The sequence below is a fragment of the Panthera uncia genome (genome assembly GCF_023721935.1).
Source record: "Panthera uncia isolate 11264 chromosome B3 unlocalized genomic scaffold, Puncia_PCG_1.0 HiC_scaffold_1, whole genome shotgun sequence".
NCBI classification, from domain to species: domain Eukaryota; kingdom Metazoa; phylum Chordata; class Mammalia; order Carnivora; family Felidae; genus Panthera; species Panthera uncia.
Window position 1 is genome coordinate 28060869 of NW_026057582.1, and position 18775 is coordinate 28079643.

At 41.8% G+C, this 18775-nt stretch overlaps 2 protein-coding genes across 12 annotated transcripts in view; one reads left to right on the plus strand and one right to left on the minus strand.

The window, feature by feature from the left end:
* Positions 1 to 15520, plus strand: part of NUMB (NUMB endocytic adaptor protein) — a 200987-nt gene extending 185467 nt beyond the window's left edge. For 5 of the 11 annotated variants that reach the window (XM_049611385.1, XM_049611386.1, XM_049611388.1 and 2 more), the window contains 5 exons: positions 5830 to 6034; positions 7928 to 8221; positions 10005 to 10154; positions 12248 to 12553; positions 13456 to 15520. In XM_049611385.1, the coding sequence (XP_049467342.1) occupies positions 5830 to 6034; positions 7928 to 8221; positions 10005 to 10154; positions 12248 to 12553; positions 13456 to 14171 (1671 nt within the window). In that variant the 3' untranslated portion in view covers positions 14172 to 15520. The remainder of the gene's footprint in view (positions 1 to 5829; positions 6035 to 7927; positions 8222 to 10004; positions 10155 to 12247; positions 12554 to 13455) is intronic. The other 6 variants (XM_049611389.1, XM_049611391.1, XM_049611392.1 and 3 more) reach the window with 3 other exon arrangements.
* A 2274-nt stretch (positions 15521 to 17794) lies between these two features.
* The window catches only part of PAPLN (papilin, proteoglycan like sulfated glycoprotein), a 33574-nt gene continuing 32593 nt past the window's right edge, over positions 17795 to 18775 (minus strand). Inside the window, exon 28 of the mRNA XM_049611429.1 lies at positions 17795 to 18093. Within this exon, the coding sequence (XP_049467386.1) occupies positions 17918 to 18093 (176 nt within the window). The 3' untranslated portion in view covers positions 17795 to 17917. The remainder of the gene's footprint in view (positions 18094 to 18775) is intronic.

Below are 18775 nucleotides of genomic sequence, written 5' to 3' on the forward strand. Positions count from 1 at the left end.
TCATTTAATTTGCCATATTAATATATTAAAATATAATTTTAGAGGCGTCTACGTGGCTCATTCAGTTAATCATCCGACTCTTGATCTCGGCTCACATCATGATCTCACGGTTCATGAGTTCAAGCCCCACATTGGGCTCTGTGCTGACAGCATGGAGCCTGCTTGGGATTCTGTCTCTCCTTCTCTCTGCCCCTCACCTGCTTGTGTGATCTCTCTCCCTCTCTCTCAAAATAAATAAATAAAATTCAAAAATAAAATATAATTTTAAGCTGGACTTGCCAACATTTTGCCTTGTGTAAAAACAGACTTATTTGAAGATGGCAGAACAGCATGAAAGTATTTTTTGCGTCTTGTGTCCATGAAATACAGCCAGATCAACAGTAAACCATCCTGCAGACCTAGAAAACTGATTGAGGATTAACACAACAATCTGCACAACCTGAACTACAGAACTCAGCAGGAATTCACCCCAAAAGAGCAGGAAGAAACGACAGCCAGGGACTTAACCAACACAGATACAAGCAAGATGTCTGAACCAGAATTTAGAATCATGGTAATAAGGATACTAGGTGGAGTCTAAAATAGATTAGAATCCCTTTCTGTGGAGGTAAAAGAAATAAAAGCTAGTCAGGATGAAATAAAAAATTATATAACTGAGCTGCAATCTCGAATGGATGCCATGGCGGCAAGGATGGATGAGGTAGAGCAGAGATTCAGCGATATAGAGGACAAACTTCTGGAGAATAATGAAACAGAAAAAAAAGAGGGAGACTAAGGCAAAAGAGCATGACTTAAGAATTAGAGAAATCAGTGACTCATTAAAAAGGAACAACATCAGAATCATAGGGGTCCCAGAAGATGAAAAGAGAGAAAAAGGGTAAAAGGGTTATGTGAGCAAATCATAGCAGAAAACTTTCCTAACCTGGGAAAGACACAGACATAAAAATCTAGGAAGCACAGAGGACTCCCATTAGATTCAACAAAAAACGACTGTCAACAAAGCATATCATAGTCAAATTCACAAAATACTCGGGCCAGGAAAGAATCATGAAAGCAGCAGGGGGAAAAAAGTCTTTAACCTACAAAGGAAGACAGAACAGGTTTGCAGCAGACCTATCCACAGAAACTTGGCAGGCCAGAAAGGATTGGCACAATATATTAAATGTGCTGAATCAGAAAAATATGCAGCCAAGAATTCTTTATCCAGCAAGGCTGTTATTCAAAATAGGAGAGATTAAAAGTTTCCCAGACAAACAAAAATTAAAGGAGTTTGTGACCACTAAACCAGTCCTGCAAGAAATTTTAAGGGAGAACTCTCTGAGAAGAGCAAAGGTGAAATAAATAAATAAATACATACATACATACATACATACATACATACATACATACATATATACATACCCAAAGCAACAAAGACTAGAAAGGACCAGAGAACACCACCAGAAACTCAAACTCCACAAGCAACATAATGGCAATAAATTCATATCTTTCAGTATTTACTCTAAACATCAATGGACTAAATGCTCCAATCAAAAGGCAAAGGATAACAGAATGAATAAGAAAACAAGATCCATCTATATGCTGTTTACAAGAGACCCACTTTAGACCTAAGGACACCTTCAGATTGAAAATAAGGAGATGGAGAACCATCTATCATGCTAATGGTCAACAAAAGAAAGCTGGAGTAACCATATTTATATCAGACAATCTAGACTTTAAAATAAAGACTGTAACAAGAGATGAAGAAGGGCATTATATCATAATTCAGGAGTCTGTCTACCAAGAAAACCTAACAGTTGTAAACATTTATGCTCCAAATGTGGGAGCACCCAGATATATAAATCAATCACAAACTCATTGAAAATAATACCTTTATAGTAGGGGACTTCAACACCCCACTTACAGCAATGGACAGATTATCTAATCAGAAAATCAACAAGGAAACAATGACTTTGAATGACACACTAGACCAGATGGACTTAACAGATATATTCAGAACATTGCATCCTAAAGCAGCGGAATATATATTCTTCTCCAGTGCACATGGAATGTTCTCCAGAATCGACCACATACTGGGACACAAATCAGCCCTCAACAAGTACAAAAAGATCAAGATCATACCATTGCATATTTTCAGACCACAACACTATGAAACTCAAAATCAACCACAAGAAAAAATTTAGAAAGGAAACAAATACTTGGAGACTAAAGAACTAAAGAACTAAAGGAATGAATGGACTAACCAAGAAGTTAAAGAAAGTACATGGGAAGTTAAAGAGTAATGGGAGGCACCTGGGTGGCTCAGTCGGTTGAGTGTCCGACTTTGACTCAGGTCATGATCTCATACTCATGGGTTCGAGCCCTGCATCGGGCTCTGTGCTGACAGCTCAGAGCCTGAAGCCTGCTTTGGAATCTGTGTCTCCCTCTCTCTCTACCCCTCCCCTGCTCATACTCTGTTTCTCTCTGCCTCTCAAAAAATAAAAACATTGAAAAATTAAAAAAAAAAAAAAAAGTACATGGAAGCCAATGAAAATGATAACACCACAGCCCCAAATCTCAGGGATGCAGCAAAGGTGGTCATAAAAGGAAAGTATATAGCAATCCAGGCCTTCCTAAAGAAGGAAGAAAGGTCTCAGATACACAACCTGACCTTATACCTTAAAGAGCTGGAAAAAGAACAGCAAATAAAACCCAAAACCAGCAGAAGACAGGAAGTAATAAAGATTAGAGCAGAAATTAATGCTATCGAAACCAAAAAAAACAGTAGAACAGATCAATGAAACCAGAAGCTGGTTCTTTGAAAGAATTAATAAAATTGATAAATCACTAGCCAGTTTGATCAAAAAGGAAAGGACCCAAATAAATAAAATCAAGAATGGAAGAGGAGAGATCACAACCAATACAGCAGAAATAAAAACAATAATAACAGAATATTATGAACAATCATATGCCAATAAAATTTGCAATCTGGAAGAAATGGACAAATTCCTAGAAACATGTATACTACCAAAACCAAAACAGGAAGAAATAGAAAATTTGAACAGGCCCATAACCAGTAAAGAAATCGAATTAGTAATCAAAAATCTCCCAAAAAACAAGAGTCCAGGGCCAGATGGCTTTCCAGGGGGATTCTACCAAACATTTAAGAAAGAGTTAACACCTATTCTCTTGAAGCTGTTCCAAAAAATAGAAATGGAAGGAAAACTTCCAAACTCTTTCTATGAAGCCAAAACCAAAGACCCCAATAAAATGAAGAACTATAGACCAATTTCCCTGACGAACATGGATGCAAAAATCCTCAAGATATTAGCCAACCAGTTTCAACAATACATTAAAAAAATTATCCACCACAACCAAGTGAGATTTATACCTGGGATGTAGGGCTGGTTCAATATCCGCAAAACAATCTGTGATTCATCACATCAATAAAAGAAAGGAAAAGATCCGTGTGATCCTCTCAATAGATGCAGAGAAAGCATTTGACAAAATACAGCATCCTTTCTTGATAAAAACCCTCAAGAAAGTAGGGGTAGAAGGAGCGTACCTCAAGATCATAAAAGCCATATATGAAAGACCCAACGCTAACATCATCCTCAATGGAGTAAAACTGAGAGCTTTTCCCCTAAGGTCAGGAACATGACAGGGATGTCCACTCTTGCCACTGTTATTCAACATAATATTGGAAGTCTTAGCCTCAGCAATCAGACAACACAAAGAAATAAAAGGCATCCAAATTGGCCAGGAGGAGGTCAGACTTTCACTCTTCGCAGATGACATGATACTCTACATGGAAAACTCTAAAGATTCCACCAAAAAACTGCTAGAACTGATTCATGAATTCAGCAAAGTTGCAGGATATAAAATCAATGCACAGAAATCAGTTGCATTCCTATACAACAATGAAGCAACAGAAAGAGAAATCAAGGAACCGATCCCATTTACAATTACACCAAAAACCATTAAAAACCTAGGAATAAATCTAACCAAAAAGGTGAAAAATCTATACACTGAAAACTATAGAAAGCTTATGAAAGAAATTGAAGAAAACACAAAAAAATGGAAACATATTTCACGCTCCTTGATAGGAGGAACAAATATTAAAATGTCAATACTACCCAAAGCAATCTACATATTCAATGCAATCCCTATCAAAATAACACCAGAATTCTTCACAGAGCTAGAACAAACAATCCTAAAATTTGTATGGAACCAGAAAAGACCCCGAATAGCCAAAGCAATCTTGAAAAAGAAAACCAAAGCAGGAGACATCACAATCCTGGACTCCAAGCTGTATTATAAAGCTGTAATCATCAAGACACTGTGGTACTGGCACAAGAACAGACACTCAGATCAATGGAACACAATAGAGAACCCAGAAATGGACTCACAAACATATGGCCAACTAATCTTTGACAAAGCAGGAAAGAATATCTAGTGGAATAAAGACTGTCTCTTCAGCAAGTGGTGCTGGGAAAACTGGAAAGCGACAGGCAGAAGAATGAACCTGGACCACTTTCTGACACCATACATAAAAATAAACTCAAAATGGATGACAGACCTGAATGTAAGACAGGAAGCCATCAAAATCCTCAAGGAGAAAGCAGGCAAAAACCTCTTTGATCTTGGCCGCAGCAACTTCTTACTCAACACGTCTCCAGAGGCAAGGGAAACAAAAGCAAAAATTAACTATTGGGACCTCATCAAAATAAAAAGCTTCTGCACATCCAGGAAACAGCAAAACTGAAAGGCAACCGATGGAATGGGAGTAGATATTTGCAAAAGACATATCAGATAAAGGGTTAGTATCCAAAATCTATGAAGAACTTACCAAACTCAACACAGAAAAATAATCCAGTGAAGAAATGGGCAAAAGACACAAATAGACACTTCTCCAAAGAAGACATCCAGATGGCTATCCGACACATGAAAAAATGCTCAACATCACTCATCATGAGGGAAATACAAATCAAAACCACAGTGAAATACCACCTCACGCCTGTCAGAGTGACTAACATTAACAATTCAGGCAACAACAGATGTTGGCGAGGATGCGGAGAAAGAGGATCTCTTTTGCACTGCTGGTGGGAATGCAAACTGGTGCAGCCACTCTGGAAAACAGTATGGAAGTTCCTCAAAAAAATTAAAAATAGAACTGGGTGCAACTACGACCCAGAAATTGCACTGCTAGGTATTTATCTAAGGGATACAGGTATGCTGTTTCAAAGGGGCACATGCACCCCAATGTTTATAGCAGCACTATCGACAATAGCCAAAGTATGGAAAGAACCCAAATGTCCATCAATGAATGAATGGATAAAGAAGATATGGTGTATATATATATATATATATATATATATATATACACACACACAATGGAGTATTATTTGGCAATCAAAAAGAATGAAATCTTGCCATTTGCAACTACGTAGTTGGAACTAGAGGGTATTATGCTAAACAAAATTAGAGAAAGACAAATATCGTATGACTTCACTCATATGAGGACTTTAAGACACAGAACAAATAAACACAAGGGAAAGGAAGCAAAAATAATATAAAAACAGGGAGGGGGACAAAACATAAGAGACTCTTAAATATGGAAAACAAACAGAGGGTTACTGGAGGGGTCGTGGGAGGGGGGATGGACTAAATGGGTAAGGGGTATTAAGGAATCTACTCCTGAATCACTGCTGCACTATATGCTAACTAACTTGGATGTAAATTAAAAAAATAAAATTTAATTTAAGAAAACAGACTTATTTGTGGTCCAAGCTTATTTGTAATTGTACTGTAACTCTAAAAAAGTTTTTTTAAACCTTCTGTTATATACAGGGTGAGAGATTGAGTCATGCAGTAGGCTGTGCATTTGCAGCCTGTTTGGAACGGAAACAGAAGCGGGAGAAGGAATGTGGAGTGACTGCTACTTTTGATGCCAGTCGGACCACTTTTACAAGAGAAGGATCATTCCGTGTCACAACAGCCACAGAGCAAGCAGAAAGAGAGGAGATTATGAAACAAATCCAAGATGCCAAGAAAGGTACAATCTGTTCTATTACAATTTATGTTTATTTAAGCCATTTTTCCCAGCAGGTTAATATTTGGAAGCTCTCAGGGGCAAGCTTTCTCACAAAGAGAACTCTTAGCAGTATATGAAGACTTTAAGAACAAAGCTGAAAACCTAAACAAAGGCCTTTCCTTTACAGTAAGTGGTTTAGTGGCTTCCAAAGTGTTTACTCTTTCCATTACCAGAAGCTGTCTGGGGAGGCTGAGAGTGCAGCTGAAGAAGCTGCAAAGACATTACCCCCCATGTTTAAAAACAAAATTGGGGAAATCTACATCCTGGAACAGACTTCTAATTTTGATGTGTCTGATCTCTGTGAGAGGTACATGCTACTAAGGACCTACATTCTTGAAGTAAGAAGTACAAGTTGCAGGTTTAGGCTGCAAAGGACCCACTGATGGTGATGCTAGGTACAAATGTGGGTAGAAATTTCACAGTGATGTTGTTCTTATTAGATTATTACTGTGTTTTAGTGCTTTAGTGAAAAAAGTCCATAGAAGCTAACCCCTCTTTTTCCCATAGCCAAATTTTAGTGTGTGATTTTGCAAAGTGTGATTTTTTTGCAGGTACACATGGCAGCATAGCAGAAATACCTGTGCGGACAATTCAGGTCACTCAGAAGTCTCTTGTGTAAAGTTGGGTTTGAGTGTATTGTAAAACTAAATGATAGGGCTTGGGGGAAAATGCTTTGCATTCTTGTGTGCAGCTAGAGTTGAAACCCACAAGGAATATTTTGGAATTAAAAAGTTCAGTATAAATATACAAGATTTGATAAAAATCTTGCTCATTTTTTTACTGTATGCTTTTAGTTCTAAACCAGCCACTAAAGAATGCCATTCATTGAATACTGACCCAAACAACTCTAATTCTTAAGGTAAAAAAAGGGTACACATTTTATTTGAAATTAAATTCTTTATTGTGAATTTTTTTTTTTATTTCTTATAAATATTTGTGCCAGAATACCAAAGAATAAAATACCATGCTATTTTTATCAGAAAATGTAATATACATAGCTATTATTTAGTGTGCTACAGTGATTTTTCAGACTGGAAGCATATTCTTTAATACCATCAAATAATACTCTTGGCTACACACAGCAGCTGCCAAAGTGGTTGAGTCTAACATCTAGAGCATTATGAGGGGAGGCAGGTAGAGATTTACCACATTCAGAATGGGACTCAGCTGGTACTTACATGGAAATAGTTTTGTATTTAGGTATAATCCAGTTTAAACTTTTACTTATGGGGGTGCCTGGCTGGCTCCGTTGGTGAAGTGTGCAACTCTCACGGTGGTGAGTTGGAGCCCCATGTCAGGTATAGATTAAAAAAAAAAAACTTTAAAATTTTGCTTCTGTATGCTTTTATTCAAATGAGACACAAATGCACATTGTTTGTGATTTAAAGACTGCCTTTTGACATTCTTTAATATCTAATCAAATTTACACTTGTTTAGACCTTTCTGACTCTGCCACTTCCAAAGTCCTCTCTCCCAAAAAACAAGCAAACAAACATTGAAAACTATGAATCATCATTCTATAAACGATCTCACATTAGGAGTTCATAGGTGCTGGGTTTTTTTTTTTAATCTTGGTCAGTGTCTTAAAGAAAATCTTAAGTTATGAATCATTGCATGAGAATCAAAGATCTGATATTTGTGTCTTAGTAGATATATCATGTGACACGTAGTAGGATATTAAACCTTTTATTTGTCTGAAATGTAGGAGATCTGAGCCCTGCTTGTAACCTGCCCTTTAAGAGACTTTGGGAAGCAGATGGGTAGAAGGACATAAGAAGGTTTTGAGTTCCTTGACTGTATAAGCCGGAATTATTTGAAGACTGCTAAGGTCCTCTTTCTCTTGACTTTCTTGAGCTGAAACAGATAAGACAGCTGTTGGCTCATCAGTGGCTCCTGGCAACACTGCCCCATCCCCATCCTCTCCCACCTCTCCCACTTCGGATGCCACTGCCTCTCTGGAGACGAACAATCCTCATGCCATCCCACGCCGGCATGCGCCCATTGAACAACTTGCTCGCCAAGGCTCTTTCCGAGGATTTCCTGCTCTTAGCCAGAAGATGTCACCCTTTAAACGCCAACTATCCCTGCGCATCAATGAGTTGCCTTCCACTATGCAGAGGAAGACTGATTTCCCCATAAAAAATGCAGGTAATGCAGCATCCACCTGACTCATAAGTGCTTTGCACTGAAGCACTATCGTTATTTCCAGTGGTAACACTAAACCCATCAAACTAGCCACCCTCTCTTCTGAGGCTGGTTGATGGTTGTATGTATCTTGTGTCATTTCCCATTGAGAGAAAAGTAAGGTTCATGGAGAGGGTCGTGAATCCTTCATTTCTCTTCAACAGATAGGTATCAGAGCCATGATGGAAATTCCTACACTGAGCTACAAGGTTTGTGATTTGTCCTGATGGAAGTGTGCTACCTCTCAGCCAACCTGCTTCCAAACATCAAGGGTCTCAAGTTTCCATTCTAATCCTGCCATTTGGGACCCAACAGAGAATTAATTTAAAAGGCTTTGGAAACACATCTATTCAAATAGCATTACTCTCAGATGTACCAGAAGAAATGGATAAGTGCTCATTGTCCTTGTGGCTGGTTGACTCCGTACGGAGGAAACTCAAAACGGGTCTCCTGTTTAAATCAAAAATCTGTTTTTCATCAGAGACAGTGAGCTTGCTCACATATATTCATTACCTTTCAGAATCGCCACACAGGCCTTTGTGTGGCCCCTGTACAGCTGAGCCAGCCCTGGTAGCTCTATCCTCATCATAAGATCCAGAGCTAAAGTGTCACATCTGGTCAGTGCTTTTATTGGGCTCTATTTTACTTCACTCTGAGACATGACAAGCCAGTGCTATAACAGAATATGGGGAAGACTGTTTCAATAAGACACTCCCAGTGATGGTATAAAAGTCCAGAGTGTTAAGTTCTTTTGACGGATGAAAGGAGGCCTAAACAATAGTTGGACTGGATGATTACTGAGGGTCTTTCCAGCTCTCAGCTCCTATAAAAATGGAAACTCCAGATGCTTCTAGTACCTTGTCTTCAGTCTTCTTCTGGAGCAGATGGGAAACAAAAACCATTCTTTTCATAGTTGAGCAAACCAAAGGTTCACCACACATTATCAGCTTCCCCTGTGACAGAAGTATCCCAGAGTCAATATTAAGAACAAAGCCTAGGAGCACCTGGGTGCTCAATCTGTTAAGCATCCCACTTCAGCTCAGGTCATGATCTCATGGTTCGTGGGTTCAAGCCCTGCGTCGCACTCTGTGCTGACAGCTCAGAACCTGGAGCCTGTTTCAGATTCTGTGTCTCCCTCTTTCTCTGCCGCCCCCTCACACTCTGTGTGTGTCTCTCTCTCTCAAAAATAAACATTAAAAAAAATTTTAAAGAACAAAGCCTATAGAGTCCTGGATTTCAGTTTACTTTTTCATGTTATCACAGTTCACATACTTGCTACTTCAGGAAAAAAAATGAGTAATGATATTATTGTAGCTTATTACAGAGAGAAGGACTAAACTGCCACTGGTGCCCCTGATTTTAACCCATCTTCTGATAGAGTTACTAAGTGGCTCCAGAACTCTGTGCAGATTACAGCCTTGGGAATTAGTTGGACGGCAAACAGGTTGCAGATGTCTTCCAGAAAAATGTGGCTAACTGACACAAAAAAAGAATACCAACTTCTCAGTAGTTTCACACAGGAAAGGAAATAAAGAACTGGAGATTTGCAGGGAGGAAGATAGTCCTTAGTACATAAATTGTTGACATTTTATACTAAATTTTTGAAGCTGCTTTTATAGCCCCACTTGACAGTTGAGACTTTTCCTTTCACAAATAAGGGATGTGTTATAAAATGCCACCTTGTGTCATACTGTTATATTTCAGGATTAGTTTTTCTGTCTGGAACCATTTTCTGTTTGCCTTGCAGTGCCAGAAGTAGAAGGGGAGGCAGAGAGTATCAGCTCCCTGTGCTCACAGATCACCAATGCCTTCAGCACACCCACGGAGGATCCCTTCTCATCTGCCCCAATGACCAAACCGGTGACAGTGCTAGCACCACAGTCTCCTGCCTTTCAAGGTTGGTGCCCTCTTAGCCTGCTCAGCTGTTCTCTATGAAGCTTGTACTTTCATGGCACAGCTCACTGACTCTCGGTGGGCATTCTGAGCTTCCCAAGAGCTGGTCGGACCTGTTAATTTCCCTGTTGGATGATGTCTCAGATTTGTTAATTCCCCTTTTCCACAATGTCTTTGCGCTTTGTTCCCATTCCTTTTTCCTAGAATGTCTGCATTCATCACTGCATGTACCTTTCTGTCTTTGATCCCATTCTGTTAAGAGCTTCTGTAGTCCCAACCCACTGCTTTACTTCCCACTTAACTATTCAGAGTATCCAGCCAGTTCTCCAGAAGCAGCAGTCATCAGAGTTGGTTCCAGCGTATGCTTTCTTTAGCAGAGGGCTCTCAACCCGAGGCAGTTTTGCCCCTCTCAGGGAAAATTTGGCATTCATTGGTGACATTTTGGGCTGTCACAAGCAGGTAGGGAGTGGCTGCTACTGTCATCTGGGCTGAGGCTAGGAATGCTACTAAACATCCTTCAGTGCACACAATGGCAGCCCTCACAGCAAGGAATTTTCTGGCCCAAGTTATCAGTAGTGCCAAGGTTAAGAAGACTTGGATTCAGCTCGTCTCCATCCTACCACAAGAGGCTCATAAAGAAAAAGGCACTTCTTTTGGCTTCTTAGTTCATTTCATCTTCTGTAACAAGTGCCCTAAAATTTACCTTTGTAAAGGCATTGAGGACTAACTAAAAGTTGTTGTTTCCAGGATACTGAGTTAATACTTGGTGTTGACTCTGAAGTCAGCAAAGAGTCTATATGTAACTTAAATAATAGACTTTTAGGATTTGAACTCTTATAATCGCCATTTCTTCATTTCTTTTGAGAAAGAGCTCAAAACGGGGAGACAGTACCCCATTCCTTTCTAAGGAAGCTACTAATGCTTTTCCTTCAGAGAGTCTCTTTTAAAAACAAAAAAAAATCTATTATAATCATGTGCACCAAATGGCTTTTCATTTCATCTAACAAATGTTTATAATACCAACAATAGGCACAATTTATTGAGCAGACATTAGCACAGTGCCTGCTACATCATGATGAGGACTCAGCATTTTCTCATTTAATCCCCACAGCAACCCTTTGAGGTAAGCAATACAGATCAGGAAAATGAGGCTCAGAGAGGTTGAATAAATTTCCCAAATTGCACAGGCAGGATTTAAACCCAGGTCTTTCTGAATATCGTTATCTATTACGTTCCGCTACCTATTTCTGAATTTACAGTGCCTATTTACAATGGGATGTACAAAACTAATAGAACGTAGTCCTTTCCCTGCCCACAAGCGGCTCCCAGTCTATGAGTGAGCTAGTCTTTTAAGACAAGCCCTGGGGTAAGTAATACCAATGCCATAAGTATGGTTGCCCATCTTAAAGAGGGAGTGATTGAAGTATAGGGCAGGGGAAGGTGCTTGCTCCATACTGACTATGACAGAGAGCTGGGATAAGGAATAGAAACTAATGGAAAAGATGTCTGGAGTAAAGGAGCGAGGATTCAGAGATTTTAATAAAGAGAGACAGGAAAGAATAGTAGTGCTTTGAGATATTATGAACATTACTGAGGGAAAAAAACTTCAAAAATAGAGATGAAATTAATTCTGTAGCGAATTAAACATTAAGCATATGAAAATATAAAAATTTATTAAGCAAATGAAAATATATACCAAATTTGTTTTCTCATTTGTAGTATGAGGATACCAGCCTTATGGGATTTTTGAGAGAATTAAATAGGATGATGAATGCTAAAGTACTGTTAACATAGTGTCTGGCACATCATAGAGGATCATTATATTTAACCCATTGTTATTGTTGGCATAATTTGATCTTTTGGAAAAGTGGTAGGAGAAGGAAATGCTTTATCTACATCTTATGCCAATGGCTAAGCTATACCTAAAATTGATTTTTGCTGCTTGTAAGACAGAGCAGCTCTGTTCAACTTAATTGGAAATTGTTTCTCTAGGCTTCATTTCCTCTCTCCCTGTTCACATATTTTCCTAGAACAGTCATTTGACTTTTTTATCAGTATAGCTATTTTAATTACCTCTAATTCCCTCTTTGCCCAAAGGTTTGTGTATCCATTGCAAGATGGCATGGTCATCCCAACACCAACTTTTCTGTCTTATCTGTTCCACCGTTATCGCACATCGGCCTGACCGAGCTCCAAAAGGTCACCCATTCACCCTGCATGAATTAACTCCATCGATGTTGTCTGCTCCCATTGTAGCTAATGGCACTGACTCAGCCTTCCATGTGCTTGCTGCTAAGCCAGCCCATACTGCTCTAGCACCCGTAGCAATGCCTGTTCGTGAAACCAACCCTTGGGCCCATGCCCCTGATGCTGCTAACAAGGGAATTGCAGCCACACGTTCGGGTAAGGTGGCCATGGGTGGTGGTGAGGATTCTGGGATCAGATAAGTGACGCCGATTCAGAAATCAGCCATTTACCCAAGTGGGAACCGGGGAGGAATCCTTTCAGGAAAAGTGTGTTCCCTCCTGGAAATAAACTATTAGGAAAGGATGGTGAAGGAGAGGAACTCAAGAGATTAGACTGATAGTTTCTAGGGCTACAGAACACAACTACCCCTTAGAACTTTCACAAAATACAGATTCCTGGGCCCAACCCTGAGCTGACCACTGGATTTGGAGGTAAATGGATATGCCTGTAACAAGGGTGGGAACCTTGCCTCTTACAATGGCAGGCCTACAGAAAAAGCTTTGTTTTTTGCTTTGCTTTACTTTCTAGTTTTTCTGTAATGAACATTTGTTAACTATAAAATCAAAACAAATTTTAATAGCAATAAAGGCGGTTCACCTGAAAGATAACCTGTCTCTTGAAGCAAGACAGGGGCCACAAAGTACAGCACCATGTCCCTGGTTATTTTCTTTTTATTCTGTTAGAGCAAAAGGTGAATCACCTTGGGCTCTTTAGAGCATGTGCAGGCCAATTTCTGTAGCACGGAGGAGCCACAGCAATAGGAAGGGGTTTCAGATGCCAGCCAGCTGCCTTAGTTCCATGGAGTCTGAGCCCTATCTAGACAGCTCCTCAGTGTGGCTGCGATAGCAGCATGGTCTGACAGGTTTCCTTTGTCCTAAAACAAAACCTCCTCAGCTGGTAATAGAGACTTTTCTCACACCTGCTAGAACTACAAAGTGTCCCGTTAGGGGCACTTGTTCCACATGTTAGGATCATTCAGGTAACCAAGGTTATCAGGTAAGGAAAGAAGCCCCTAACGGTTCTGATTCTTTTGTCTCTCTTGATCTCATTGGTTTCAGGGACCGAGTGGAGTCAATCTTCTGGTGCTGCATCTCCAGGTCTCTTCCAGGCTGGTCACAGACGCACTCCCTCTGAGGCTGACCGCTGGTTAGAAGAGGTGTCCAAGAGTGTCCGGGCGCAGCAGCCCCAGGCCTCAGCTGCCTCTCTGCAGCCAGTTCTCCAGCCTCCTCCACCCACTGCCATCACCCAGCCAGCGCCATCTTTCCAAGGGAATGCATTCCTCACCTCTCAGCCCGTACCAGTGGGTGTGGTCCCACCCCTGCCACCAGCCTTTGTCCCTGCCCAGTCCTATCCTGTGGCCAATGGGATGCCCTATCCAGCCCCTAATGTGCCTGTGGTGGGCATCACTCCCTCCCAGATGGTAGCCAACGTGTTTGGCACTGCAGGCCACCCTCAGGCTGCCCACTCCCATCAGTCTCCCAGCCTGGTCAAGCAGCAGACATTCCCTCAGTATGAGACAAGCAGTGCTACTGCCAGTCCCTTCTTTAAGCCTCCTGCTCAGCACCTCAACGGTTCTGCAGCTTTCAATGGTGTAGACGATGGCAGGTTAGCCTCGGGAGATAAGCACACAGAGGTTCCTGCAGGGGCCTGCCCGGTGGATCCCTTCGAAGCCCAGTGGGCTGCATTAGAAAGCAAGTCCAAGCAGCGTACTAACCCCTCTCCCACCAACCCTTTCTCCAGTGACTTACAGAAAACATTTGAAATTGAACTTTAAGTAGTCTCTGTGGCTTATGTATTTTGCCCGTACTTAGGCAAGGGCAGGGGCAGAGGTCAAAGAAGCAAAGGGAACTTTGTGTTCCCAGTCAGTATACTTTTCACTAATCCCAAAGGTCTTAAGGAGCATGTCCAGGCACAGAGTGCTAGGAGAGGTGATTTTGAAAAAAATGGAAGAAACATTCCTAGAGAAGAGTTGTCTTGCAGTTGGGCTAAAGAAGTCAAGGAAATGTTGCCCTCTGTCCCCCTCCTACTCCCTCAGCCCCTTAAAAATCTCTGGCAGCAGAGAGGAAGGGTATCTGAACAGGAATCTGTATTCAAAGCACATTTACTGGAATATAAAACACAACGGGAAGCAAAACAATCACCCTTCATTTTTCAGGCCATTCACCTGCTGCCTCTCACTGGCCTGATCAAGAACATGGTGGCCTGTGCTTGGGCTGGGGACGAGAGGCAGGCCGTGCTGCCAGAATTCCCAGGAGGGCACAGCAGCTGCCCAACAGAGCTATATTTTAGGGGTAAAGTTGAGCTTCCACTTTGAGTAAGAATAAATATTATAAATATATATCAAAAAAGCCAAAATCTTTATTTTTATGCATTTAGAATATTTTAAATAGTTCTCAATATTAAAAAGTTGTATGAGTTGTAAGTAATCTTGCCAAAGGTAAAAGGGTTAGCTGTAAGAAATTGTACATAAGATTGATTTATCAGTGATGCCTATTGATGTGGAGAGAGGAGAGGTTGGGAGTTGCAGATGGGATCCCTATTACTTGGTATCATTCGTTGTAAGTAGCACCTTGCAGCAACAATCATGCGTATGACCAATACAGTCCCTAGGTGGTAGTTTTAACGAAAATGAAAGAGCAGTATTGTCCTGGTTTTAAACCTGTGATGAAATCCTAATGTAATTTTAATGGAATCAGTCTGAATACATTCTACAGAGAATACGTATTTTCTTTTATATACTGCTGCAGTTTCCTTATGTTAATCCTCTACTTTTGTTTTAACACTAAGGTGACAATGACTTAATCATATCCATGGACGGGAGCACAGGTTACTGTGTTGATTTGTCATGTGGGTCTCGGGTTTTGTTTTGTCCTTTAGATTTTGTCCCCACCAGCTTTGTGGGGATGGAGATTCTGGTTTAATAGCTGTGTGTGAGCCGGTCCCCCCACTTGTGGTGAGAGCATCCCGTTGCCAGTTGTAGCCACTTGACCTCTGGTAACAACGTGAGATCCCATCTCATTTTTACTTTTGAACGTTGGCCTTACAATCAAATGTAAGTTATATATATTTGTACTGATGAGAATTTATAATCTGCTTTAACAAAAATAAATGTTCGTGGTAGAAGCTTTTGCCCCTGAAGGGCTGGTCTTTCCCCTTTTCTTTATTAGTAAATGTGTTTTAGTTCTTTTTGGTCTGTTCTTGCTCCATTCTGCTAAACTCCAGTTTGATGTCTAGAAAATCTTTTATTGGGACTTTTTTTTTTATTGAAGTATAATTTGCATACAATGTTAACTTCAGGTGTACAACATATTGATCTGATAATTGTATACATTACACAGTGCTCACAATAAGTGTGGTCATCATCTGTCACCACACATGTTATTACAGTATTGTTGACTACATTCTCTCTGCTATACCTTTCATCTCTGTGACTTATAACCGGAAGATTGTACCTCTTAGTCCCCTTTATCTATTGTGCCCATCAGGACTAGTCTACTCTTAAAATTCACTTTTGTATTTATACTTTAGGCTTTGGTTGATCCTAAGCATATCTCTGATGTCAGATCCTTACTGCTCAAAGTGTGGTCTGGAACAAGAGCATGGACTTCACCTAGGAGTGGAGACACAGAATCTCAGCCCCACCCCTGACCCCCCCGACCTAGTAATCAGAATCTACATTGGAACAAGATTCACATTCTGAGAAGGCCCTGACTGAAGCAGTGAGTCTCAGCGTTGGATATGTATTAGAACCACCTGGGAAGCTTTTAAAATTCTCATGTCGGGGAGCAGGTGGGGACCCACATTCAGGTATTTTTTATATATTTACTTTTGAGAGAGTGCAAGTGGGCGAGGGGCAGAGAGAGAGAGAGGGAAACACAGAATCTGAACCAGGCTCCAGGCTCTGAGTTGTCAGCACAGAGCCTGATGAAGGGCTCAAACTCACAAACTGTGAAATCATGACCTGAGCCAAAGTCAGATACTTAACCTGACTGAGCCACCCAGGTGCCGCTCAGGGTGTTTTTTTGTTTTGTTTTTTAAAGAAAAAGCTTCCAGTGTGGAAGAGGGTTGAGAACCACTTGTCTAGATTGAGTTTTATTGTTTCCCTAACCTTGGCCCGCTCTTCTGTGACTAGTTCTAAGAAGAGCTAGCTAACCTCAGACTTACCTTCTAAATTACGTTGCCAATTGGCAAATAAGGAATTGGGGAGTCCAGGAAAATAGCCCTTAGTTTCCAATTTGTATAGCAAAACCAGCCATGATAAATGAAAGGGGATGCTCCTCTGTATTTTTTTTAAATGGAAAGAAAAAAATACCTCTGCCCCTAATCCATGTTTCCTGTGCTGAATGAGAGGTAGACGAAGAAGTATCACTCACCCATGATGCAGTTTGTCTCTTTTCCAGCCAGTGCGTTGGTAATAAAAGTCAGCTTTCCCTATAATGCCTGTTTTTCCTGTGTCCCAGAACCTGTCGCTTAGCCTTGGCTTAGCCCAGCCAGTCTACTGGAGGATGGGTACAAGGTTAAAGTGGAAAGGGACCTGAAAGCTCATTGAATCCAGGCCTCTTGTTTAGCAGCAAGGAACCGGAGGTTCTGACGGATGGAGAAGGATTTCTTCCAACTGAAATCCCTTCATTGTTAATACATTGCCTTCCCCTCCATTGGTCCCCTATCCTGCTGCCGCCTGTTTTTAATAGTCTGATTTGTATCTGGAAGCAAACATTTTGCTTCACAGATTCCTGCTTGGGGAGGAGAGGCTCCAGTTAGTCACTGTACAGAACAGGTCTGTCAGCTTGATGCAGGTGTGAGGCAGTCCTCACCACCAGGCTCTGCAGGTCAGCCTCAGGAGGAGGGCTTCAGGCACCAGCTTCTGATGAAAGTAAGGAGCTCCCCCCCACCCCAGCCCCATCTGTCATGCTCACACAATAACGCAGCTGCCGCTCCTTCATCCCACATCCCTGCACTGAGCCTTACATGTCGTGTTCCACTTTGGCAAGAGCTTCACAAACGTGCCATTAACTGTATGTACAGATGCGAGTTGAAGCTGGTTGCTACACTACCTGGCAGGGGGAGGTTGACTAGAGTAATGGACCACTGTCTGACACTAGATGAGATGGAGTTCTAGCAAAGAAACTTGCCTGACACAGCAAGAGTTAGCGTGCCCGTGTGAGACAGGTGTTAACTTTGAACCCATTACACACCTCCCCACCCAGCTTTAAATGAAGTGAGAACCCTGGTAGCTTGCTTTAGAACCCAGTGAATTGGTCCTGTATAACAGAAATTATAGACGGAAGCCGTAAAGTAAAGGGTGTCCTTATCCAAGCAGACTCCTCTTGACCGCTGCCTGTAGTGTCGGAAGCGAGGCAGGTGCTATCTGCTGCTGAGGCACAGCACTGCGGGGGGGGGGGGGGGGGGGGGGGGGGGGGGTCGGGGGCTGAAAGAGCCCATTCTCTAGAAGATCGCTCCCTTTGCCAGCCAGAGACAGCAGCCAGAGACTTGCTTCAGGACTGGGGCTGGAGCTAGCCTTCATCCCTGCTGCCAGACAGGCCGAGCGTGAGGCTGGAAGCGGGAACAGCTGGCACAGCAGAAGCTGGAGTAATACTCATTGCCACAGAGCTGGGCCTGCAGGATCAAATCACAGTTGGCCAGCTCAGGCTGATCCGTACACTCCCTGCTGAGGTCCCTGGGCTGGGCTGCCAGTGCTGTAAAATAAGGGAGAGAAAGTGGTTAAGGAAGCTGTGTACGCTGAAAAGTCCCGCCTATTCTTTCTTTGCCTTAAAGGAAAGCAACACTAGATCTGCCAGATTCCCAAAAAGTACAGTTATTCTGGAACCTTTTAACACGTGTGTCTACAATGCCTCCCCACCCCCCGCCATGGGCCTCATTTAGGCATGCAGTGGTCCTCCGGTTGTCCTGCAACCTCAGCCCAATGCAGACTCCCAAATAGTGACTGACCGGATGATTAAACATCTCCTGAAGTTAACTCCTACCCTTGCAATTGTGACCTGAAGAGCTGAATGACAGCTGCCTTAGCCCCTGGACTGGGAAGGGAGTAGGATCAACCTAAGTAAAATTCTGAGTTGGCAAGAGCTGTCCTCTCATTGCTGATTTAATGTGTTGTGCCTTCAGTAGCCCCAGTGCGTCTCAGTCGCTTCATTTCCCATCTTCCCAATTTTCCCACACTCCCCCGCCCCCCAGAGAGAGCAAGTATTAGGCAAAGTGATTAGAACAGCCTTGTGAACTATGGCTCTAATACTGCACGAGCACAAAAATGCTGGTTGCCAGCCCCCCCCCCCCACTGCCCCGCCAAATGTGCCAGGGGCTTCTGTATCTTAAAAATCCTTGTGAGAAGGGCACCTGGCTGGCTCAGTCAGTGGAGCATGT